The sequence below is a fragment of the Diospyros lotus genome, chromosome 8 (assembly GCF_014633365.1).
Source record: "Diospyros lotus cultivar Yz01 chromosome 8, ASM1463336v1, whole genome shotgun sequence".
In the NCBI taxonomy this organism is placed as follows: Eukaryota; Viridiplantae; Streptophyta; class Magnoliopsida; order Ericales; family Ebenaceae; genus Diospyros; species Diospyros lotus.
Window position 1 is genome coordinate 33,949,415 of NC_068345.1, and position 20,778 is coordinate 33,970,192.

At 36.9% G+C, this 20,778-nt stretch overlaps 2 protein-coding genes across 12 annotated transcripts; both read right to left on the reverse strand.

Annotated features, from left to right (window-relative positions):
- Window positions 1-227: 227 nt before the first annotated feature.
- On the reverse strand, window positions 228-9,928 carry LOC127807392 (splicing factor U2af small subunit B-like). Of its 11 annotated transcripts, none has more exons than XM_052345201.1 (4): window positions 8,662-9,928; window positions 5,299-5,462; window positions 2,824-3,126; window positions 228-246 (listed from the first exon to the last, which is right to left on the reverse strand). In XM_052345201.1, exon 1 carries the CDS (start codon window positions 9,555-9,557, stop codon window positions 8,721-8,723), a length of 837 nt encoding a protein of 278 aa, XP_052201161.1. In that variant the 5' UTR covers window positions 9,558-9,928; the 3' UTR covers window positions 228-246; window positions 2,824-3,126; window positions 5,299-5,462; window positions 8,662-8,720. The 11 variants fall into 11 exon arrangements, with proteins under 11 accessions (XP_052201161.1, XP_052201165.1, XP_052201160.1 ...); XM_052345205.1 differs by having other exon boundaries at window positions 229-246; window positions 2,824-2,950; XM_052345200.1 differs by lacking the exon at window positions 228-246 and adding an exon at window positions 306-2,434.
- Window positions 9,929-11,521: 1,593 nt separating this feature from the next.
- Window positions 11,522-20,418, reverse strand: LOC127807387 (mitotic spindle checkpoint protein BUBR1). The gene is made up of 11 exons (XM_052345190.1): window positions 20,168-20,418; window positions 19,970-20,029; window positions 19,170-19,314; window positions 18,875-19,032; window positions 15,435-15,516; window positions 15,276-15,342; window positions 15,154-15,208; window positions 13,709-13,877; window positions 13,515-13,597; window positions 11,936-11,998; window positions 11,522-11,838 (listed from the first exon to the last, which is right to left on the reverse strand). Exons 1-11 carry the CDS (start codon window positions 20,362-20,364, stop codon window positions 11,775-11,777), a joined length of 1,143 nt encoding a protein of 380 aa, XP_052201150.1. The 5' UTR covers window positions 20,365-20,418; the 3' UTR covers window positions 11,522-11,774.
- Window positions 20,419-20,778: the final 360 nt, after the last annotated feature.

Below are 20,778 nucleotides of genomic sequence, written 5' to 3' on the forward strand. Positions count from 1 at the left end.
GTGCAACACAAGATAAGAAGAGACTTGGGATAAGTCATGTGGTTCTTCCTCCCATGCAAATAAGAAATGATCGGCAAATAGTTAAAACTCTTTGAAATTGATTGTAATGTGAAAATTTTGATACCAGTAACATAGGATAAGACAAATTTAGCTATTTTAAGGATAGTTACAAATATGTGTTAGGAATAAACAACTCAACTCCCTAACTGATAAACGACCATGGGGCCATGGCTGCATCTTCATCTCCTACATAAGTACATAAAACAAAAATATGTCAATCAATTGGAGCTTATGCCACAAATGTAATTAGCAAATCTCTTGTTAGGATAATGGATATTTACACATGAGACAAACTAAAAATAATATGGAATATTTGATGACACCAACATAAATAGTTATATATAAATAAAAGACGAAATAGTGTTTCAACCTTTATTCATTTTAGTTTTATTGGTAACACATAATTTTTTTTAATTATATCCATCAATTCTTAAAATAGATAAACTTGTAAGGTAACAAAAAATAAACTCGTGTGTAGGGGTGGATGTGAGAATTTAGAACGCATAAACTGATCTGTGAATGTGAAAGAAGAGAAAGAGAATGAAAAGATAGGAGTTGATCCGTATTCTCCTCTTTTCTTTACTCAGAAGTTGGTTTATGGTCTAAATAACTAATTTACATGTATATATTTACGTGAAGGTTGAGATTAACACAAACTCAAACTCAAACTCAATCTATTCCTCTCCTAAATTCACCCTTGCTCGTGTGATCATAAAATTATAAGTTCTAAACTTTAAATTCTTATCATCATTTTCATCACCCATAAAGAAAAGAAGGGGATCATATTGTAACATAAAAAGGGTACAATACAAAGAAAAGAGATTTTAGAAAGAATAATAAAAAAAAAAGCTCACCACCCGTAAATTAATTTATAAATTAGAGTAATTCACACTTCTTTGTCTATATATTATTTTCCAAATTTTTACTACCTCGTTATTATATTGAGAGTTTGAAAATACAATATAAAAGCTTGCTATTTGGGGTTGATCCAAATACGTAAGAAACCTTTGTTTGTGGTTATGGAATAAAATTTATATATACTTACATATTAAGAAGGAAAGTGATTTGAACTTTAAAATTATGTACTGATTAGTTGTTAGTTCTCCTATGCACGCTATCACACTCTATGACATCAGTGTGGACGTGAACTTATTTTGTTATCGACTCATTGAGTTATATAAAACTTACACATTTGCTCTATTTGGATTTTTTAGATAATACTTTGAATGCCAAATTATAACTCTTTAAGTTGAAAGAAAAACAATAATATATTAATATAACTACATGCACTTCACACTCACACATGGGAAATGACCTGATGGAATGCTTTTGTGTCATTCTACAATAATAAACTTCAAAGTTAGTTGCTTTCACTCAATTATTTTACAGGCATCAGTTTCATTTTCGCCAGTATACCTCCCCCCTCAACTCGACTGTCCGTGACATTCTTCCATGTTACAGACGGTTCGAGTTCAGATAAAAGAAGAGTTCAACAACACAACCAACATTGGAAACTATTACCATTAGATCTTTAGACATTAATTCTAGATAAAGACGTAAAAGAGTTAAAAGACTTACCGAACCTACTGAGATTAAAACTTGGGGATGATAGCAATAGAACTCTACATCCTTGCCTAACAGACAACCTACTTCCCTCCAATTCAACAGAGAGGATGTCAAAAGTTGAAAACCTAAAGAAAAAAAAAAGCTATTCGTCTCTCCAACTCACTATGGAAGACTGTCCAACGTTGATAACTAAGAAAAAGCTCGTTGTTCAACAATCCAATTCAAGAGGGAAGATACCAAAGATTTAACGCCGCCTATCATCATCCAAGTGCTGAAGACCATCTTAAACGCCACTTACCCATTGCCACTCACAGGCTTCGTAAATAAACGGATGTTGCAGTTCAGGAAAAATAATAACTGCGACTGTTTAACTGGTCAACACAAATTTTAACGCCACTCAATACAAATATGACTTTCGAAGCAACCTGACTGGCACCAGGAATATCAATGCAACCCAGAAGATATGAAGATTTATATGACTATAAGAAGAAACATTTTTTTTTTCCTGCTCGGATGCAGGCAATAAACCTTAAGAAAAGCCCTTCACAACACAGATCCCAGCCTGTCAGCTGTAATTCGAACAAAGGCAGTTCGATGAGAATTCCAGTAGAGCCCACACCAAAAGAAATGAGGCCACAAACCAAGAGGACAAAAAAAAAAAAAAAAAAAAGACAAGAACGAGGGCCCCTTGTAGCGAGCATTTGAGATTTCCTCCAACAATGTTAGAGAAACTGCACCAGGCACGGTATTGAATCCGTGAAACCAAGCATTCTTCCAAGGAAAGTCGGTGCCACGCAAAACCTATTAACTGTTAAAGAAAAGGCGCAATATACCGTAAAGCAACATATTAGTGGAAATCCATTCTTGCAGCCATCAACTTGCCCGCCATTGATAATGGACTCCACAAAAACAAAACTAGCAAACCAAATAAGACACATGGGCAATCTCAAGCGGTGAAACTTGTCAATGAATATGGGTCAAGTTATATCATCAGATAATTACCTAGGTGAGAAAAATCCACAGGTCCAACAAAATACTAAGTCCAGCTAAACTACATGCCATGTAGAACCGACAATGAGAAGCAAAAGATTCACCTGGTTTTGTTGTTCCAGAAACACAGCCCCTTTCACTATCTCATAGAACAAAACATCAAAACATTTTTAAGTTAAGAAGAAAAAGGAAGAAATATTCACATACATGAACATGACCTGCAAAACCAGCTGTGACCCAGGCATGCTGTCAAGAACGAAAAAATAAAGGGAGAATTCGCAAATTTGCACGGCAACATCACTGAGGGACTATCAAGGCCGTCCAACCTGAAACCCTGTGATTCCTATGAGAGTTCCAAACGGCTGAATAATATAAAACATTAAATTACATCAGTGTGCATGTGGGATAAGAACAGAAATAGAGTAGCCTACATTTTCTCATATTTTCTCTCCTATTTTTCTGGCAAGTGGCAGATAGTTTATCACCACGAGGTTCATGGGATGAACAGCTCTGAAAATCAATAACAAATCATTGAAGATTGAGAAACTAGATAAGGAATGAAACAAGTCAAGAACTATGACAATTTATAACTGCCATCTCAAAATAAACACCGCCATGCTTTTGAACTCACAAATTCATGTTGCCCCTACCTATTACACCTACAAGAAAATCAACAATCTAGGGCATGCATTAAATGTTTTTGACCTGAAAGTTGTAACTCCTCGAGATAATTTTCAGAAGATTCCTATCTATAGCTCATCATGTATGACCTTGGCAAAGCATTTCGACATGCTATCCACAAACATCAGTGGGCTGTCTTTAATACAAGGTAAAAAGGGAGTTTTAAGCAGTGCTGTCTTCATTAACATGTGACAACATATGCACCCTTATGGAATGTCTCACCAACTTCCATGTTCAACTCTTAAGAAGAATGAGTACAGATATGGAGAGACAGGACAGAATTTTATGAAAAAGCTGAGCATGCGAACAAAGCAATGATATTCCAAAAAGGTTACATCTTTGCATGTGCTTATTAGATGACTATATTAAAATAAAGACAACTTAAACAATAACAATCCCAAGCTTTAATCCCACCAGGTGGGGCTGGCTACATGAATTCTACGCCTCCATGCATATCCATCTATAGCCATATCCTCCGTAAGACATTATACCCCGTATCATGTTAAGCTTTCATCTGTTTCTTTCTCTAGCCTCACTAGAGCTTAAAATATTAAAGAAAAACCTTCGGCTCAACATGGAAGACATCATTCCATTCATAAACTTAAACATCAATGTTTTGAAGAAACAAACTAGGGTGTTGAATTGGGAAAGGGAAAAGGACCCAGAATACCGATGCCAAAATGGGGTCAAACTAGGTTTCAAAATATTAATTATTTAATAGCCCACTAGGTGCAGTCAGCTATATGAATTCTAACTCACTAGTCACTACTCATTTCTATGGTCATATCTTCTATAAGATGCTTATAACTCAAATCGTAGTGAAGAGTCCGTTAAAATATTAATTCATCATCATCAACTACACCTTAATCCAATCAAGTTAGAGTTGGTGGTATGAATGTTCTTAAAATATTAATTAATTAAATAAAAATTAATTCGAAAAGAATTTTTAAAGAACAAAAGAAATGATAACTTGATTGAGCCAGTCAGTTCTTTCCACCCAATTGGAATGATAACCCCATCCAATTCAACAGTCCAATTTAGTTTTCATACACTATTAGCATTCATTTGACCCCCCCCCAAAAAAAAAAAAAAAGACCAGTTATATACAGTTATATTTATACCACAAATATAAAAACAATTAAATTAAATAATAATTAATCACTAGAAAAAATAAACATCACAATTTAAAAAAAAAAAAAACCACACTTAATATCAATCAAAATTCACTATCCAGCACTCCCAACTTTCAATTGTCTCATATAAAACAATGTAGCATGTTTGATGCATAGCTCTTAACATGCCATCATCACAATCAAATATGATATGTAGTGTCCAACAAAATTTCCTATACGCATAAAGGTTCAATACATATTATACACACAAAACCATTTTGGAATACATTTTGAGAACGCACCTCAAAAACTTCATTCTTGTCCACATCACTAGATAAAGCATACAACACAAGGGCTGGGCATGCACATATCAACCTAGTTGATGATATGTACTTTATTTCATAACAAAACAATCTCTACACATCAGCTTATAGAAGGACCTTTTGTGAGAAAGTTGGCATGGCATACCATTTGGTCATTCTAGCCAATTAGCATTCAAGGAGCAGGCATGTTGCTAAACTTGATCCAATACAGTCTTAATCACAATGCAACTGGTGAGTAAGAGATTATTTCTGCCTGACAATAAGTTGGTATAAAGTGCCAACCTACACTGTAGGTATCCGGTGTGCATCAGAAAATTGCAACCTCGTGGCTTGGAGGAGAAATGTGCTACCACTTAAACAGGTGTTGCGTTGGATGCCTTAAATGGAAATTTAATCAACAGAAAGGTTCTTCAAAATACCAAAATGAGTTATATGACCTATCGGGAGAAGGTTCTCAAGGATATGTTTTCCTAGACTCTGACTCGATATATTATCCAAGCTTTATTGAATCCTTCATAATATACACTTTGTGCAAATTCTAATATCTTTTAAATTGAAGGGCTTACTTGCTTTGAGGTATCATGCTTTTCCCCTCCCTCCCTCTTGCTCCTTCCTTCACCTAGTTCTCTTCATTTCTTGGCTGCCTTGCACATATAATTGGCTTCTGACAACTCATACACCATTATCCACTGCAATGTTGCCTTCTCTAGATCATTTTGCATACACTATACTGCTAATTCAAGTAAAAAAATTGTTAGCTTCCTTTTTCTAATATAAGTGCCAATTAGAAGTAGCATTGAACTCCTTAAAAGGTAAATTGTGAAGCAACTAGGGTGGGAAATGATAGTGAAAGTTAAATCCAAACAGATTCCCATCATGGTTAGCAAGCCAAATTGAAAGCTTGAACTCAGGCCTGATGATAAAAGTAAATCATGGCATTACTCAATTCTTCATGTAATGAGTCCACATACCTACTAGTGTCACAGGACACATAATTATAATGGCCTCCAATAGTGTTTACTTCTCAAAAGATTAACAACAATTGACAAAGATGGGAATTAATCATATACTTGAAAATATTTCACTTATCTTTGGACAAGTAACAAAGGCATATTCATAAACACAGTGTGAGGTAGAAACAAAGATAACAAATAAGCAAGAACACAGAAGGCAAAGGCAAAATACCAGTGTGTAGTTCTTTGGGGGTGGGGGGGGGGGGGGGGGGGGGAGGTTCTAAAAATAGAGGATTAAAACTCAACACGTAGATTAAAGAAATGAGTAACAAACAAAGAAAAGTACATCATAGTAGGCAAATGAACCCAACAAGACATGTGGCATGCAAAACTAACAGCAGCTTGATATCATACTCTATGTTCTCTGTCTCTCCAATTTGAGCATGTGAGCTCCAAGTCTGTAATATCCACATTCTCTGACAGACATCAACCCTTGCATGTAGCTCCATCAAGTAAGCCTCCACCCAATTTGGCCCTCCTGCTATATCCTGCTGTGCTAACCAGCCCAGTGCATCCCCATTCATCTGTCACAAGTTCAACAACTGATGGACCAAGTGAACCTCCTTCATTCAAGTGCATTCCCCAATAAAATCACCATGACACACTTGGCGCCTTAAATTTGACTATATTCAACTTCTCCTCAAATTCCTAAATATTTGCTGCAATGACACTAACACCCTTGCGGTCAATCTAGGGGGATGACCTCTTGGGCATATCAGCACTTTAATCTTAATACATGCTTGAATACACTATTGATGATCGAAATGATTTTTGTAAGCACGTGCCTCTTATCCCTCAGTCTCTTCTATCCAATGATATCTTCAAAGAAACCATATGTGAAATCTTCCAAAAAAAACATCAAATGCAATCATGCCAGTCATGGGGCAGCACCATGCTTGCAGGCACATTAGAAATTCCATGAAAATCGCAACAGACCTGAGGCCATCTGGCATGCTGCCTAGAGTTAATAATTCATCAAGGTACTTGTCCCATGCCTCAATGGGGTTTGCAACCAATGGAGACCTCTACCAAAAAACAATTACAAATCACAACAAGGGCATGCGGATACTGAATACCTCTTTTTACCCAAGGAACATGTGTCAAAAAAGCTGAGCTCTAGACAGCTTAGAAGATATCAATGCCAATTATGCCATAAACAATTAAGGTCATTCTACAGGAATGATGCTTGGAGACTTGGACATTCAAAGCCAACTGCCTGCCCTTCATACTTGTCCAAGTACATCTCAACATACAGAGAACCTCCATCCCTTCGTCTATACTTACCCAAGGACGTCTCCACTTGGAGATGTTTGTTCATCAACTCAAGGTCCCTATCATCTCCTGCTCTTTCCATGCTCATGTGACTGCCCAATATCTTACCACATGCAATAACTTCCAGTATCTCAGTGCCCAAAGTACCTCCCAATAGACCCAAAAACTATTGATTAGACCTAAAAATTTCATCAATAATAAAAGTTTCTCATCACATCATAGATGAAGAGACTGCAGAAATAGAGAAAACACAAAGCAAATAATCCAGAGCCTAAATTCTAAAAGATGGAAAGATAACTTATTTCCCGGCTGAAAGAATATTTCACAAGGTAAGCCAGGTTTCCCATTGAGTTACAAAGGTTAAAAACTTTAGTACAAAACTTGAACTAAACGAATGAAAGAAAAGCCTGATGCTTCCAACACATTGTAAGAACATTCCACTTCCACAGGCAAAATACAATATGGGACCACTATCCAAGCAACAAGCAACTAATGGCTATAAGTAAATCTCAGATTTTATAGAACTTAGGAGCCCGTCTGTGTACGTGGAAGGTGGAGGAGGAGGTTAGTGGACATGCTTTATACCAAGCAGAGAGGCTCTGAACCCAACTCAAGTTTATACTAAATCCCAAAAGCTTCCCCCAGCCTAATTAGCTACTTCCTAAACAAATCAAATTGTGGATACATTAATTTTCCCAAGCAACACTTGCAACAAGGAATCTAGTGAATGATTTGCTGATTATGATATTATTCTAGACTTGTGTAAAACCTCTTGAACAAAATAGCCAATTAAATATGGAAATAAAATGCCTTCAGTTGAAAGCTTGGGCTCTTCCATGATCCATGCACAGAGAAAACGAATACCAGCATCCATGAATAAAAGTTTGTGGGTAGAGGGGATCTACACTGCAAAAACAATAAAACAAAATTAACATACATCCATCCATATTCAGCATGGAGCAAACTATATTATTACACGAAAAACAAAAAAAAAATCAGTCATAAAGCCAGCAAACAATGGCAAAACCCAAGAACTTATTCTTACAGGATAGGTCTTACTTAATGCACACATACACACAAGAAGACAGGCCAGATAAGTTCTAAAGTTAACCAGCTTGGCCTCTCCAAATTCAAAAGTTAGTTTGCTTAAGGCTCAAGTTCTAACCTCTCAGACAGTAATTTGCATTAGAATGGCTAGACCAATTAAAAATAAAAAATCAAGACCAAAAGGGCTATGAAAATTAAAAATTTAGAGTTCCACTTTTAAATTCACATATTTGCATGAAGAGAAAAGTATGCCCAAAGCAGCATGGATGCTACATGTAGTTCTAATGTTTTCAGCACATATATCTCAGCATAGTGGATTCACAAATTTCACGTAAAGGAATCTTACAAGAACAAGATGAGAAGTTAATAAACATAATTTCTGCCTTGAATGAGAAAAAGACCCAAAACCAACATAGCACAAAAACCAAAATGCAGAAACTTCAAGCATCATCAAAAAACTAATACCCAGTTCTCAACTGTTAGTTTAAGCAATACTAGAAAGTTACCGAAAGAAATGTACTAATCCTATCCGAATATCATCCCATCATTAAGAAGTTCTGAGACGCATGAAACATAACACTAGGCGCAATGATTTACCAACAAGAGAAAAATTGTCATAGCCAGTTCCAAAAGTGAGGGACTCCCTTAAAATCGCATCACTGCCTCTCTTCCCTCTCTCTGTTCCATTGTTCAATCCTGGCTCTGCGCTCCTCGCTCGCCTCCCTTATCGGACTCCTGCCTCGCTTAGGACTGCCGTGCCGCCTCCTTCCACCATCACTGTCATACCTCCCATGCCTGTCCCCACTCCTACGCCCACTGCCGCGGTAATCACGATCCCGGTCTCGATAATCTCCGCGCCTTTCATTTTCCCGTCGGAAATGAGAGGGACTCCCACTCCTGCTCCTGCTCCGACTTCCCCGGAAACGACGGTATCTCCCAAAGAGCTTCCTCCTCAAATCCCTTCCAATCATTTTCACGTGCATGAAATTACAGTAACCGCCACGATTACAGTTGTTTTCCTCAAATTGTCGACACGTGGCTTCGCGAAAATCGGTGACCGGCGAGAAATCAGCAATGATGGGGCGGCCGGAGTAGAAGCGGCCTTGGAGAGCCTGCAAGGCAGCGGCGGCCTGATCTTCCTCCTTGAACTGCACATAGACGTTGCCAATCATGTGGTCAGCGAGGTTATCGCAGACGTTGAGGCTCTCAATCTCGCCGAATTTGTTGAGCTCTTCGAAGATGTCCTCGTAGAAATCTTCGAAGTGCTCCTGAATTTTGCGAGGATCGATGGGCTGACCCTGGGCATCAACGCCGGGGGTGATCATGTCGGGACGCTGGTACATGTTGGACAGGAGCAGAGTCGGAGAGATCGTGGGCCGGTTGTGAAGACGAGAGCATCGATCACCATGGCGGCACGCCCCGATCTTGAAGTAGAAGGGGCAGTTCACGCGGTCCTTCTCGGTGCCAAAGATCGAAGCTAAGTGCTCCGCCATTAAGACCGCCGATTAAATAATTAACCAAACTTCGCCGAGGGTTTTCAAAGATGGGCCCCAAACGGGGAGGTAGAAATTGGGAAGCTTCGAAGAGAGAGAAGAGGGGAGAGACAAGAAATCAAGATCCTGGTGGAGAAGGAGAAGGAAACGAATTGCGCTTTAGGGTTGATCGGAAACCCTAGCCACCACGATCCTGCAAATGGGGAGGAAAACCGGACTGGCAAATGAACCCGGTTTATTTTTATGTTTGGTTACACTCGCTACAAAGACAAGAAGGTTCTAGCATCCAACAGACCGACCGGCCTCCCTCCCTCCGGCTCAACAATGCGATCAGAGACTCAGAGAGTACGTATTTTTGTCCCCAACTATAGGTCGAGCAGTGACAATCGAAATGTTGACTATGCATTGATAGTTGGAGTTTGATTTTTGCCCTCCGTATTAAAGTAAATAAAATAAAATCTTATGTCTATAATTTATCTTATCTATTAGAATCGATGGTTATATAAAAATGGTCATATTTTTGTAAAATTTTTATTAAAATACCCATAATGTCTTTAGCATTATTACAGGTGCTTTGTGTTTGCCCAATAATTAAAAAACTTTATTTTATGTCTTTTTTGACCAAGGCGGACGACGAATATAATATAAATTATGGGATTAAATTATCAAGTCTAAAATCAATAATGATAATGATGCAAGACACATGGATCAATATGTAAGAAATAAGTGACTTAAATTTGATGAGAAGGTCCAATTGTTGTTCTTGAGAAGACATCTTAAATTTATCATGTGATAAATTTAAAAATTTTAATAATTAATCAATATAGTTCAAGAGTTATTGAAAAATCATGCTCGAACTATTTTTATGAATATTACAAAAAATTTTAATTTTATAATAACAAGTACGCATTAATTCTTTTTTTTTTAATCATGATTACTCTACTTATTCTGAATCATTGAGTATTAACTTAATCATCAAATTTTATATCAAAAAAATAGCCACAAACTTATGTTATTGCCATGGCCTCCTCCAACATCAAAATTAATAAACACAAATAAATAAAAAAAAGATCAATATATATGAAAACACAAATTATTAACAAATTTACTTTATTATAATAGCAACGTTGTTTTCTTTGAGAATTACAATTAGGGTTGGTGATGGTGGGCCTTTCTCTATGATTGATGGATATGAAAAAAAATTAACAAATAGCTAGTTCTAGTTTAGTTAGGGTGGTGGTCTTTCATTGTTGGCAATGTTGACTTAGCTTTCTATGGAGGAGAGGGGGAAAGGGTAAGCAACTAGAATTATGTGAGAAGAGGGAAAGGATATATTTATATTAAATAGTGATTTTGTAAATAATTAAATTTTTATAAACATAATAAATTAATATACCATTGAAGTTAGTTCGATTTTTTACTCCTAAAACTAAAATTAAAATCCAAAATTTATGCACTAATAAAAACAAATCAAATTAACTGAAATCTATCAACTCAACTCAATAATTTTGCTCACCTAGAGTTCAATTAAGGTCAAACTGAACCATTGGTGCTATAAACTTCATGCTCCTAAATTGGTTAATTTTGGTTGATTCAGTTTGGTTTTTTAGTAAAAAAAGCAAAAGTTTCTGCAAGGATAAGGTGCACCAGGATGAGGCATGTGATTAACCAAGAGGCAAAGGGCTCCAAGAGGAACTGAAAAGATCGCCCAGGAGGGGCACAGCATCAAGATAATTACACAATGTTACACGTGAATACTAGTGAAAAATATATTGCACAGCATACTATTCACGCGGTACATTAAATCTTTTGTGTCATACAAAGCATCAGTGTCCTTGGTGCCATAGAATTTCCCACTAGATAATGCCATGATTTGCAAGAAATGATAACTTGTTGAAAGTTTCAATGAGTTTTAACTCAGAATCAGACAGCATATAATGAAAGAAAATGAAAAAGATAATGGAAGAACAGTAATTTATCAGGCAAAAGCACAAAGAGTGTGCTTCTGCAATTTTCATTGAGATACCTGGAATGTCAATAACAATAGAGAGTGACAAACTGTGGTTCTAGAAATTACATAAAGAGATCTGGAATGACAATGGCAATAGAAAGGAACAGTATCAAAGGATCAAGCTCTAAAAGACAAAAGCTCACCCATGAATTTATTCAAGTAACAGCACAACAAAGTACAAGCGTGAAGAAGCCTTTGTGCTTCGATTATCTGGGAAGACATTTTGATGGAAAGTTGCGCAACGGGTTTTCCCTCAACAGCTCTGTTTCCCTGCAAAATATGACAACAGTAAAAATTTTCCACCGCCCGCACAAAATTTAAGATGCCTAGTTAATGTGTCTCAGATCGTTAACGGCTTATTGCTTACTTTTTGAGGTCTTGACTGTGCAAACTAGTAGATTTTCCAACCTCACTGTCCGTTTTAAAATTTCTGCAAAAAGATAAAAGATTTAAATCAGCAATGAGGAATGAATCTCGACAATGAAAAGACACTTATATCCACTTAGTGAAAGAAAAAGAAAAGATATTGTATTCAAGTTTTTGTTTAATATGCCCCCCTTAATATCCCCACCACACACACACACCACTGCCACCGCCGCCCATCGACATGATTTGCTAGCAATGTATCTATATCAATGAACTCAGAAACACCCTATCCAAAAGCATAAACTTCCCTATAAATAAATAAGAGCATTGATTAAAAAAGGATCCTCTTTCAAACACAAAGAGAGGAAGTTGAGTAGTTTTCCCTTAGGGCATTCTATGCCCTCAAAAGCTCTTCTATACATTTCTCTCCATATGTTCTACAGCGCACACAGAAAAGAGCTGTTTCAAATGCTTTTAATGCTCCTCCTAACTGTTTTAACACCATGACAGTTCTTGTTAGGAAACTGTTACTTTCGTACTTTATGAAAGAACTATAATTATTTCATAAGGTTAAAGTTATGGTAGGATCTACCTTTCTTCTTTATTTCCTTTCTTTTTTCAGAATGCATAAATAGTTCTGTTTCTTCTTCCTGAGAGCTCATGGTCTCTGGAGGATCTCTTTCAACAATCACATCTAGAAAAATCAGAACCAGCAGTGCTGATTGGCTTGCTAGTAATAGACTTTCCTTGCAAGACAGATAGGTGATCTAGGGAGCTAATAATACAGCCATTTTGTAGCTGATCTACAAAGGAGTCACTTCTCAGGAAAACTAGAGTCTAATATTTGTGTGAAAAAGCTTCTTTCACTTCTTCAACTAGCCTCATGCTATATGGACCAAATAGAAAGTTGGTAGGCACAAAAATTACCAAGTCTTCTACCAGGTGTATGATTACCCATAACTTCCCCAACTCATATATCCCCAAAACCTGTCATTTTACATCTTCCTCCAATGCCCTCTATTAAGTCATCAGTTGCACTAAAAACTTAAAACTACTAAAAATGGGTTCAAGAATATATCAAAATTTTCTAATACTTGTTCTCATTTCACATAGACATAGCAAAACAAGTTGCTCTACCACATGCAGAAAACCTTATGTAATTAAAGCTCTAAAACCATACTTAAGTCATTAAGTCCAAATGCAAAATGAGCCCAGCAGTGTTCATCAAGATTTCTATCACACACCCTCAACCTATAGCCAATTCAAGGCTGTGAAATGGCTGTCAAACATCAGCATTTGTATTTCAATCATGTGATTTATGCTGTCTTTTCTGAGTCATGTCACTCAACCATGAAACATTCAGAAGTAGAGTTGTTTATTACGGACTGATAAACAACAATTAAAACTATTTACAAGGAAAATAATGGTTCTGCCGAGCAACCTTTTTTTTGGTTCTATGTCAACGTAACTGCAAACCTGGCTTGAATTATTTTGATGTATTATCTACTCTGTGCATGCAAACTACCATCAAGAAGAATGCCAATTGTATATCAAACTTGAAGAAAGGTTTAATTACTCACTCTGCACATTCCTCATCAACAAAGACCTCAATGCAGTCACTGGCAGTTGTTTGTCGAGTTCTAGATCCAGCTCTACGTGGAATCTGGAAAAATAAATTCGATGGGTTGGATAGACTCAGGTATGAAGTGATAAAAAAGCGTAGTTAAAAGCAGATGCAAATTTGACATTAACATATTCAGTACTCAAAACTAACCTTATTTGATGTCCACTTGCCAGGTATTGCATTATTCTCTTTGTTTCTCTCTGCTCGAGCTCCAAGACTATGCCATGATTTTGAGTCAGTCAGGGACAACTTTGGTTGATGAACCAAGCTTCCAGCAGTAGTGGTATCTTTATAAATGGTAAGTGGAGTACCTTGAGCCCTATCACATAAAAAAATTAAAGAAATGACACCTTAAAACAGAAGCGTTTGACATTGTAAATCATTATCAATTCTATAATCTCACAAAACTCCCACAACAATCAAAAGCCTTAATATCCCCAGCAGGTGGGGGGTACATGATGATGCAGGGGCATGCACCCCCGAAAACTACAGTTACCAGGGGGAGGGGCACACCCCTATATAAGGCACATGTTTGCAAGCTGAATAGCTTATGTGGGACGATTCTCGTCCGACATCAAATACTCCTACCTAGCGGAATCCTCAATTCTATAATCTCACAAAACTCCCACAAAAATCAAAAGCCTTAATACCCCCAGCAGGTGGGGGGTACATGATGATGCAGAGGCATGCACCCCCGAAAACTATAGTTATCAGGGGGAGGGGCACACCCCCATATAAGACACATGTTTGCAAGCTGTCTTATGTGGGACCATTCTCGTCCGACATCAAATACTCCTACCCAGCGGAATCCTCATGCCAATTGACCAACAAACTCCCCCGGCCATCGAGAATCCTCACGCCAAACCGTTTGGGTGGAGTGCCATGAGGCAAACCTCGCTTTGATACCAAATGATGCAAGGGCATGTACCCCTGGAAACTGCAGTTACCAAGGGGAGGGGCACACCCACATATATAGCACCTGTTCGCAGGCTGAACAGCCGATGTGGGATGATCGTTGTCCTACATCACATGAATTCTATAACTCTAGTCATCGCCATCCATGGCCATATCCTCTTATCTCGTAAAGCTCTAAACTAGTCAAAAATAAAAACAATAATAATTATAAAATAAACTTGTCATAGGAACCTTGTTATTGGTTTGATGACTTTTTGCAGAAAGATAATAATTTATGAGTGATATTTGGATGATAATCATTTTTTTTTTTTAGAGAAGCAAAAACCTTATAATTTTTTCCAGTTAGGGTTTTGGTTTAGTCCTAAAGTGTGGTCTTTTCAGAACATTTGTCAATACCAATTTCATACAGAAAAGGTGCAGAGTTTTAATTTCAATTTGGATTATTCAGCTGAATGAATCCACACAACGTAAAATGTATTTAACCAGTCAAACAAGCCAATAACAGGTCACCATACCAGAAAGGAAATGCTACTGACAGCAAATACAAAGTTACGAGAAGTTCTAAATCTACAGCAAAGCACCATTCTTCCCATCTGAGGGACATTCAAGAAGATGACGCAAAGTATTATTTTATATATTTACTTCTTAACATAAGAAGGAGCAAAAACACCAGAACTCACCTATGCTGCTTCAATTTTTTCGAAGGAAGTTCAGAACTTTCTGTATTTTGGGGTCCTGCAACAACAGAAAAAACTTAGCAAGCAAAAATTTCAAACTGTACAAAGACAACATTGGAACTTACGATTTTCTCCCCTAGTCAATACGCTTCCAAAACTTCGGGCTGGAAAGTTGTTCTCTATTAAATCTTCCTGATAATTCAAATGAGGGGAAGTTAAAATGGAAACTGTACCAAACAAAAAGAAATGGAAGATGAGAAGAAATAGAATATAGTATTGCATACTTCTGTAGCTTTTGGTCTTCCCATTGAACGTGCAATAAATTTCTTATAAGAATCCTTCAATTTTTCGCTTGGTTGAGCATCCCTAGTGCACATAAAATGTAATAGTTTGTAATAGCCATTGCAAATGAAAATGCCAAACTTAATAAACAACTGTAGAGAACAAAACATGGAATGTTGGTAATGAAGTTACAGAGAATTGAAAATCCATCTGCAGGTCACCAGAAAAACAATATTTGAACTTAAATAACTTAAAAAGTAAAATGCTAGTCTTACGTAATCATTTAAAAAGTTCTGTTACGAGAATGATGATGTTAGTGACATTCTAGTAGTAACACAATATCTTCATGGGTTTTTCCATTTTTTGAGGACAGGATCACAACTCTACCTCATAATTATGACAAAATTTCCAACAGAGCTATCAATAAATTAACCATTAAATACAGGTTTCCCATCCCAAAATTGGATGATATGCTTGACATGCTAGCTGGATCTTGTGTTTATTCAAAGATTGACTTGAAGAGTGGTTAACACCAAATCAGAATAAGAGCTGGAGATGAATGAAAACAGATTTTTAAGACCAAGGAACAACTCTATGAGTGGCTGGCAATGCCTTTTGGATTGTCTAATGCACCTAGCACCTTCATGAAATTTATGAACAATCAAGTGCTGAAACCTTCTATTGGGAAGTTTGTTGTTGTGTATACTTTGGTGTGCAGCAGGGACAAACAAAGTCACATTGAACACTTGAAGGCTATTTTGTAACTTATGAGGCATAATCAATTATATCCTAATGTCAAGAAATGCAGCTTTGTGGTGGACAGATTGGATTTTTCGGGATATATTACTTCTGCAAATGAAATCGAAGTTGAACCATCAAAGATTGAAGGTATAACTAGCTGGCCTACTCCCAAAACTATTACAGAGGTAAGAAGCTTCCATGGTTTACCAGCCTTTTACAGGAGATTTATAAAATTTCAGCACCAATGTAGCATCTATCACAGAATGTCTCAAAGGCAGAAAGTTTTCTTGGACCTTGGAAGATGAAAAAAGTTTTGAGAAGATAAAGAGACGATTAACACAAGCACCAATATTGGCCTTACCAGATTTTGACAAACTCTTTGAAGTTGATTGTGATGCATCAAAGATTGGAGTCGGGGCTGTTTTTGAGGCAGGAAGGAAGGCCGGTGGCATATTTCAATGAAAAGCTTAACAAGGCTTGGCAAAATTACTCCACCTATGACCTAGAGTTTTATGGTATTCTTCAGGTATATTGAACAAATTCAAAATCAGATTATTGATCTCATAGACGACTCCAATCAGCCTAGGGTCAGTGATGATGCAACTGCTTATGCTAAGAATTTGAAAGATGTTCAAGAAGTTAGACAAAGGCTTGAAAAGGTGAATCATCATCACGAACTTCCTCAAGACCTTGATATATCATCAAATTTTAATGTGGCAGATTTGTATCCTTTCCATGGCAATCTATAAGTTGAATTGCAAGAGGTTGAGTGTAAGAGTCCATCCCTGGTAACTCCTAGCAAAGGAGGAAGGGTCCATGCTGTTATACATGTGCGGGAGGTGAAGACTAGAGTTGGAAATTATTTTAGATTTCTGGTAAAATGGGTGCTTCCTCACAAAGGGGGTTGCAGTGACCAGGCCCGAGTAACTATTTACCAAAAACACAGGTCTCTGCAAAGTCAACAAACAAATCGGATTATGAAAATTCATGGATTAGTGAAGAGCATTTCATGAAAGTTGACCCTGAATGTCAGGCATCCAAGTTGAAATCTCACTCAGAGGTGAGTTCTTTTTAAAAAGGGAGGAATGATGAAAACCTGTACATAATTCTTATTTTTCATGTGTTTTTTTCTAATTGGGTGTTAGGGGTATACTAGTAATTTTCAGCTTTGGGGGTATATTTTGGTGTAAGTTAGTTTTGGGGTGTGGTGTCTTTTTGCATGAGCAAGTGTTTTGTAGGGATTCCTAAAAGATTAGCAATTTTTAGGACTTACTTGCAAAATAGGAGTTGGCTTCTTTTGGAAACTTGATGGCTGGTATAAATAGAGCTTACTCAGCCACTTCTAAAGGACCTTTCAACATTTTGAAGACAGAGATCTCTACATATAGTTTAAGCTCTAAACCAGCTAGGGTTTTGAAGATTTGGAGGTTTGGGTTTTGAGGATTTAACCCCGCGGTGCCAATCCCTCCACTGCTGTTCTAGGTTTGAAAAGGTGTGATTTCAGTTGCTTCAGCATGTTATTTGCACATCATTACAGTAGTGTATCCTTGTTGTATTTTTTGCAATTTTGCTGTCCCTATTGGCATCAGTGTCAGACATGGATGCTCACCAAACACTCTGACATAGGTGCCAGAGATACCAAATGGAGTGTCCTAAAATTTTTTAGTATCATTTTCATTTTTTTGACACGTCATCTAAGGCACGACATGTATCTATTGCTTGGGATACATGATGGAAATTCCATGGAATATTTTGGAATAAAATTTACAAATACAACACAAGTAAGGTTATTATATAAATCCAACAAACATGCTTCCTTTTTTCTTTTTCTTTTAGGGTTTAATGATGTTTACATTATCATTATCATGGATTTAATGGCATTAGTTGTAATTCTTTCAACAGTTTTATATATATCATTATTATAAAGAAATGGCATCTTCATATTGGATTGTGAACACTTTTTCAATATTTTCAGTGTTTTTAGTTGTTGTATCCATGAACACCACTCACAAAAAAGAAAAAATATTACTATTTTTTCCGAGTGAGATAAAAGCTTGCAAATGTTGTTGTATTATTATTCTTGCCATATTCTTATCTTTATTTGTTCAAATTGTATCCCTTGTCCATTTCCAGATTCATATCCATACCCAAATCTGTATTGATGCTTCTTTGGTATCAGCATTCCATAATTCTTAATCAAGGATTATAGAGATCATACTTGATTGTGAAAGCAATTTTAATGCACCTAAAGCTAGTAACCCTTTGTTCTAGCACAACTAAGGGCAAAAGTGCAGTTGAACAGTGATTCACCCTTGAATCCAGACAACTAGAAATGGTGCACCTAACACTAAATTACTGATGATTAGATTATCACAAAATATTTAAAAATTCAAACACTAATTCTAATAGCAATAGACTTAAAAGGGCATTCCCAATGGACAAGACTCCCAGCTTTGCGAGAGTCGTACTTGCATATAACTTTCCCCTTATATTTTCTTGCAAGGAGGCTGTTTCTGCTTTGCAAATGATAGTATTTATATTATGATCTTATCATTGACAAAAACTTGTAATCAATGCTTTCTTCTATTTTATTGATAAGAAATTGCAGCTTCTAGACAAAGATACAAGTGAAATCAATTCAACATGTCATCTTCAATAGTGAAAAAATGAAACTACAAGATAAAAGGAAACATGAGTTTACCAAGACATCCCTCGATTAAAAATTTCGTTTGCTGTTTTAATCTTGTTCTTGGATTCCATGTGCAGAGCATATGATATGAAGAAAATGGAATGTGTTTGCCCAATTTTGTTTGCTTCTAGAAAGCTATATATTACTTCAGCATCAGCACAATTTTCAGCCTGCAATGTAGTTGCAGTTTCAATGGTCATTTCTCAAGACAAGGATAAACAGATTCTAATGAACACTCACAGCAGCATTCAAATTTCCCAAGATTTATCATTAAGGAAGAAAGGGAAATAATAGTAAAGGAACTCACATATTCCAACCACACTTTAAGGTAACGGAGATCATCCTTGTAGCGGTCATCATGCCAAAACATACGCACACATTTTTCATAAATAACCACCAACCCTGAGCAGTCTCCTCCAGGAGGGAAGGCATCTTGAACCCATTTAATGCACCTTTGGAGGAACAAGAAAACATTTGGCAAATGAATTAACCTAGTATGCAAAAATTAGTAATTGCCATTATGACTGAAGTCAATGTCCAAAACTGCAAATGCTAGACTTTTCTATAATGAATAGTCGACTGCCCGAGAAAAGGTTTACACACACCAAAAATAAAATAAAAAAATCCATAGTAACGTGAGCCTAATCAAGTTGATGGTTAAACAGGTTTTTTGCTTTCTGGAAAGTATACATAAATACAAGGCTGTTTTGCTTGGTTCAACAAGGTTTCTTTGAATTGTTGGGAATGAAAACAACATATTACTTGGACTGAAATGATTTTCTTATTCTTCCTTTTTTCTTTTATCTTACCCTTGGTCTTGTCCACAGAAAAGAAGAGTCTGAACATAGATTCCAAGAAAGACAATAAAATCAAATTGGACGGACATAGGTTTGAAAACTGTAGCCGGTTAGTTCGGCAGGTGGACTGTAAGAATTGGGTAACATAAAATGACATTCTAGAAGACCTGCAATTTCTTTGCAGTCTCTATCTACATGCAGCCAGCAACAAATGAGAAAAAAAAATCCGAAACTACAAGAATCAAAACCCTAGAATTGACCTCCGTCAACAGAAGAAAAAGAAGACGAAATGGAGAAATTGAAAGCTCACTCAAGCCATGGCTGAAGAGGATCATCCCCTTTGTACTCGTCAATCGCTTCGATCAACCTCCTGCGGACGAAATATGAAAATAAGAATAAGAAGATCCATAAATAAGGAAATGAAACGTCTCTTAACAAGATTCTGCGGTAGAACCAAAAAGGACATAGGGCAAGGGGAGATGATGAGAGCAAGTTAAAGAGTAGTTACCTTCGAGTGTCAAAGAGGGACTTCTTGAGCTGATTGTCGGTGTGAGATTTGAGGGCGTCGTTGAGAAGGCGAACATTTCGGCCTCTCTTCAGGGGCTTGACATTCTCCTTGAAAAGTTCCCATTCGTTACCAGTGGTACCTTGCTTCGAGTAAAGGAACTCCGTCTCCGGATCCAACTTCACCTCAGGGTTCTCCATGTTTCTAGTCTGCTGTCTGCTCTACGGACAGGAGAGAGAGAGAGGAGGGTAGAGGTTTCAAAATTTGAAATGGGAATTAGCGCCCCAATCTAATGTAGCCGTTGATAGGAGCAGGGTTGGCAATGGCAAATGCATACAGGTGTGCCAGGTCCTCTTCCCGGCCCACTGAACCGAGGGCCCACCTTTTCGTCGGAGCGGAGGCTATATAATAATATAATAATAATAATTAAACGTAATGCGGCGCTTTTCATGCCTTTGTCGCTTTGTGTTCGGATATGAAATTATTTTTATTGTTGTTATATAGAAATATTTTAATTATAAAAACATTCATATTTTTAAAAATAATTTTAAAATTTAAAATATATTTAAAGATTAACTACTACTCTAAAAAAATAATTGACATAACATTTCAAC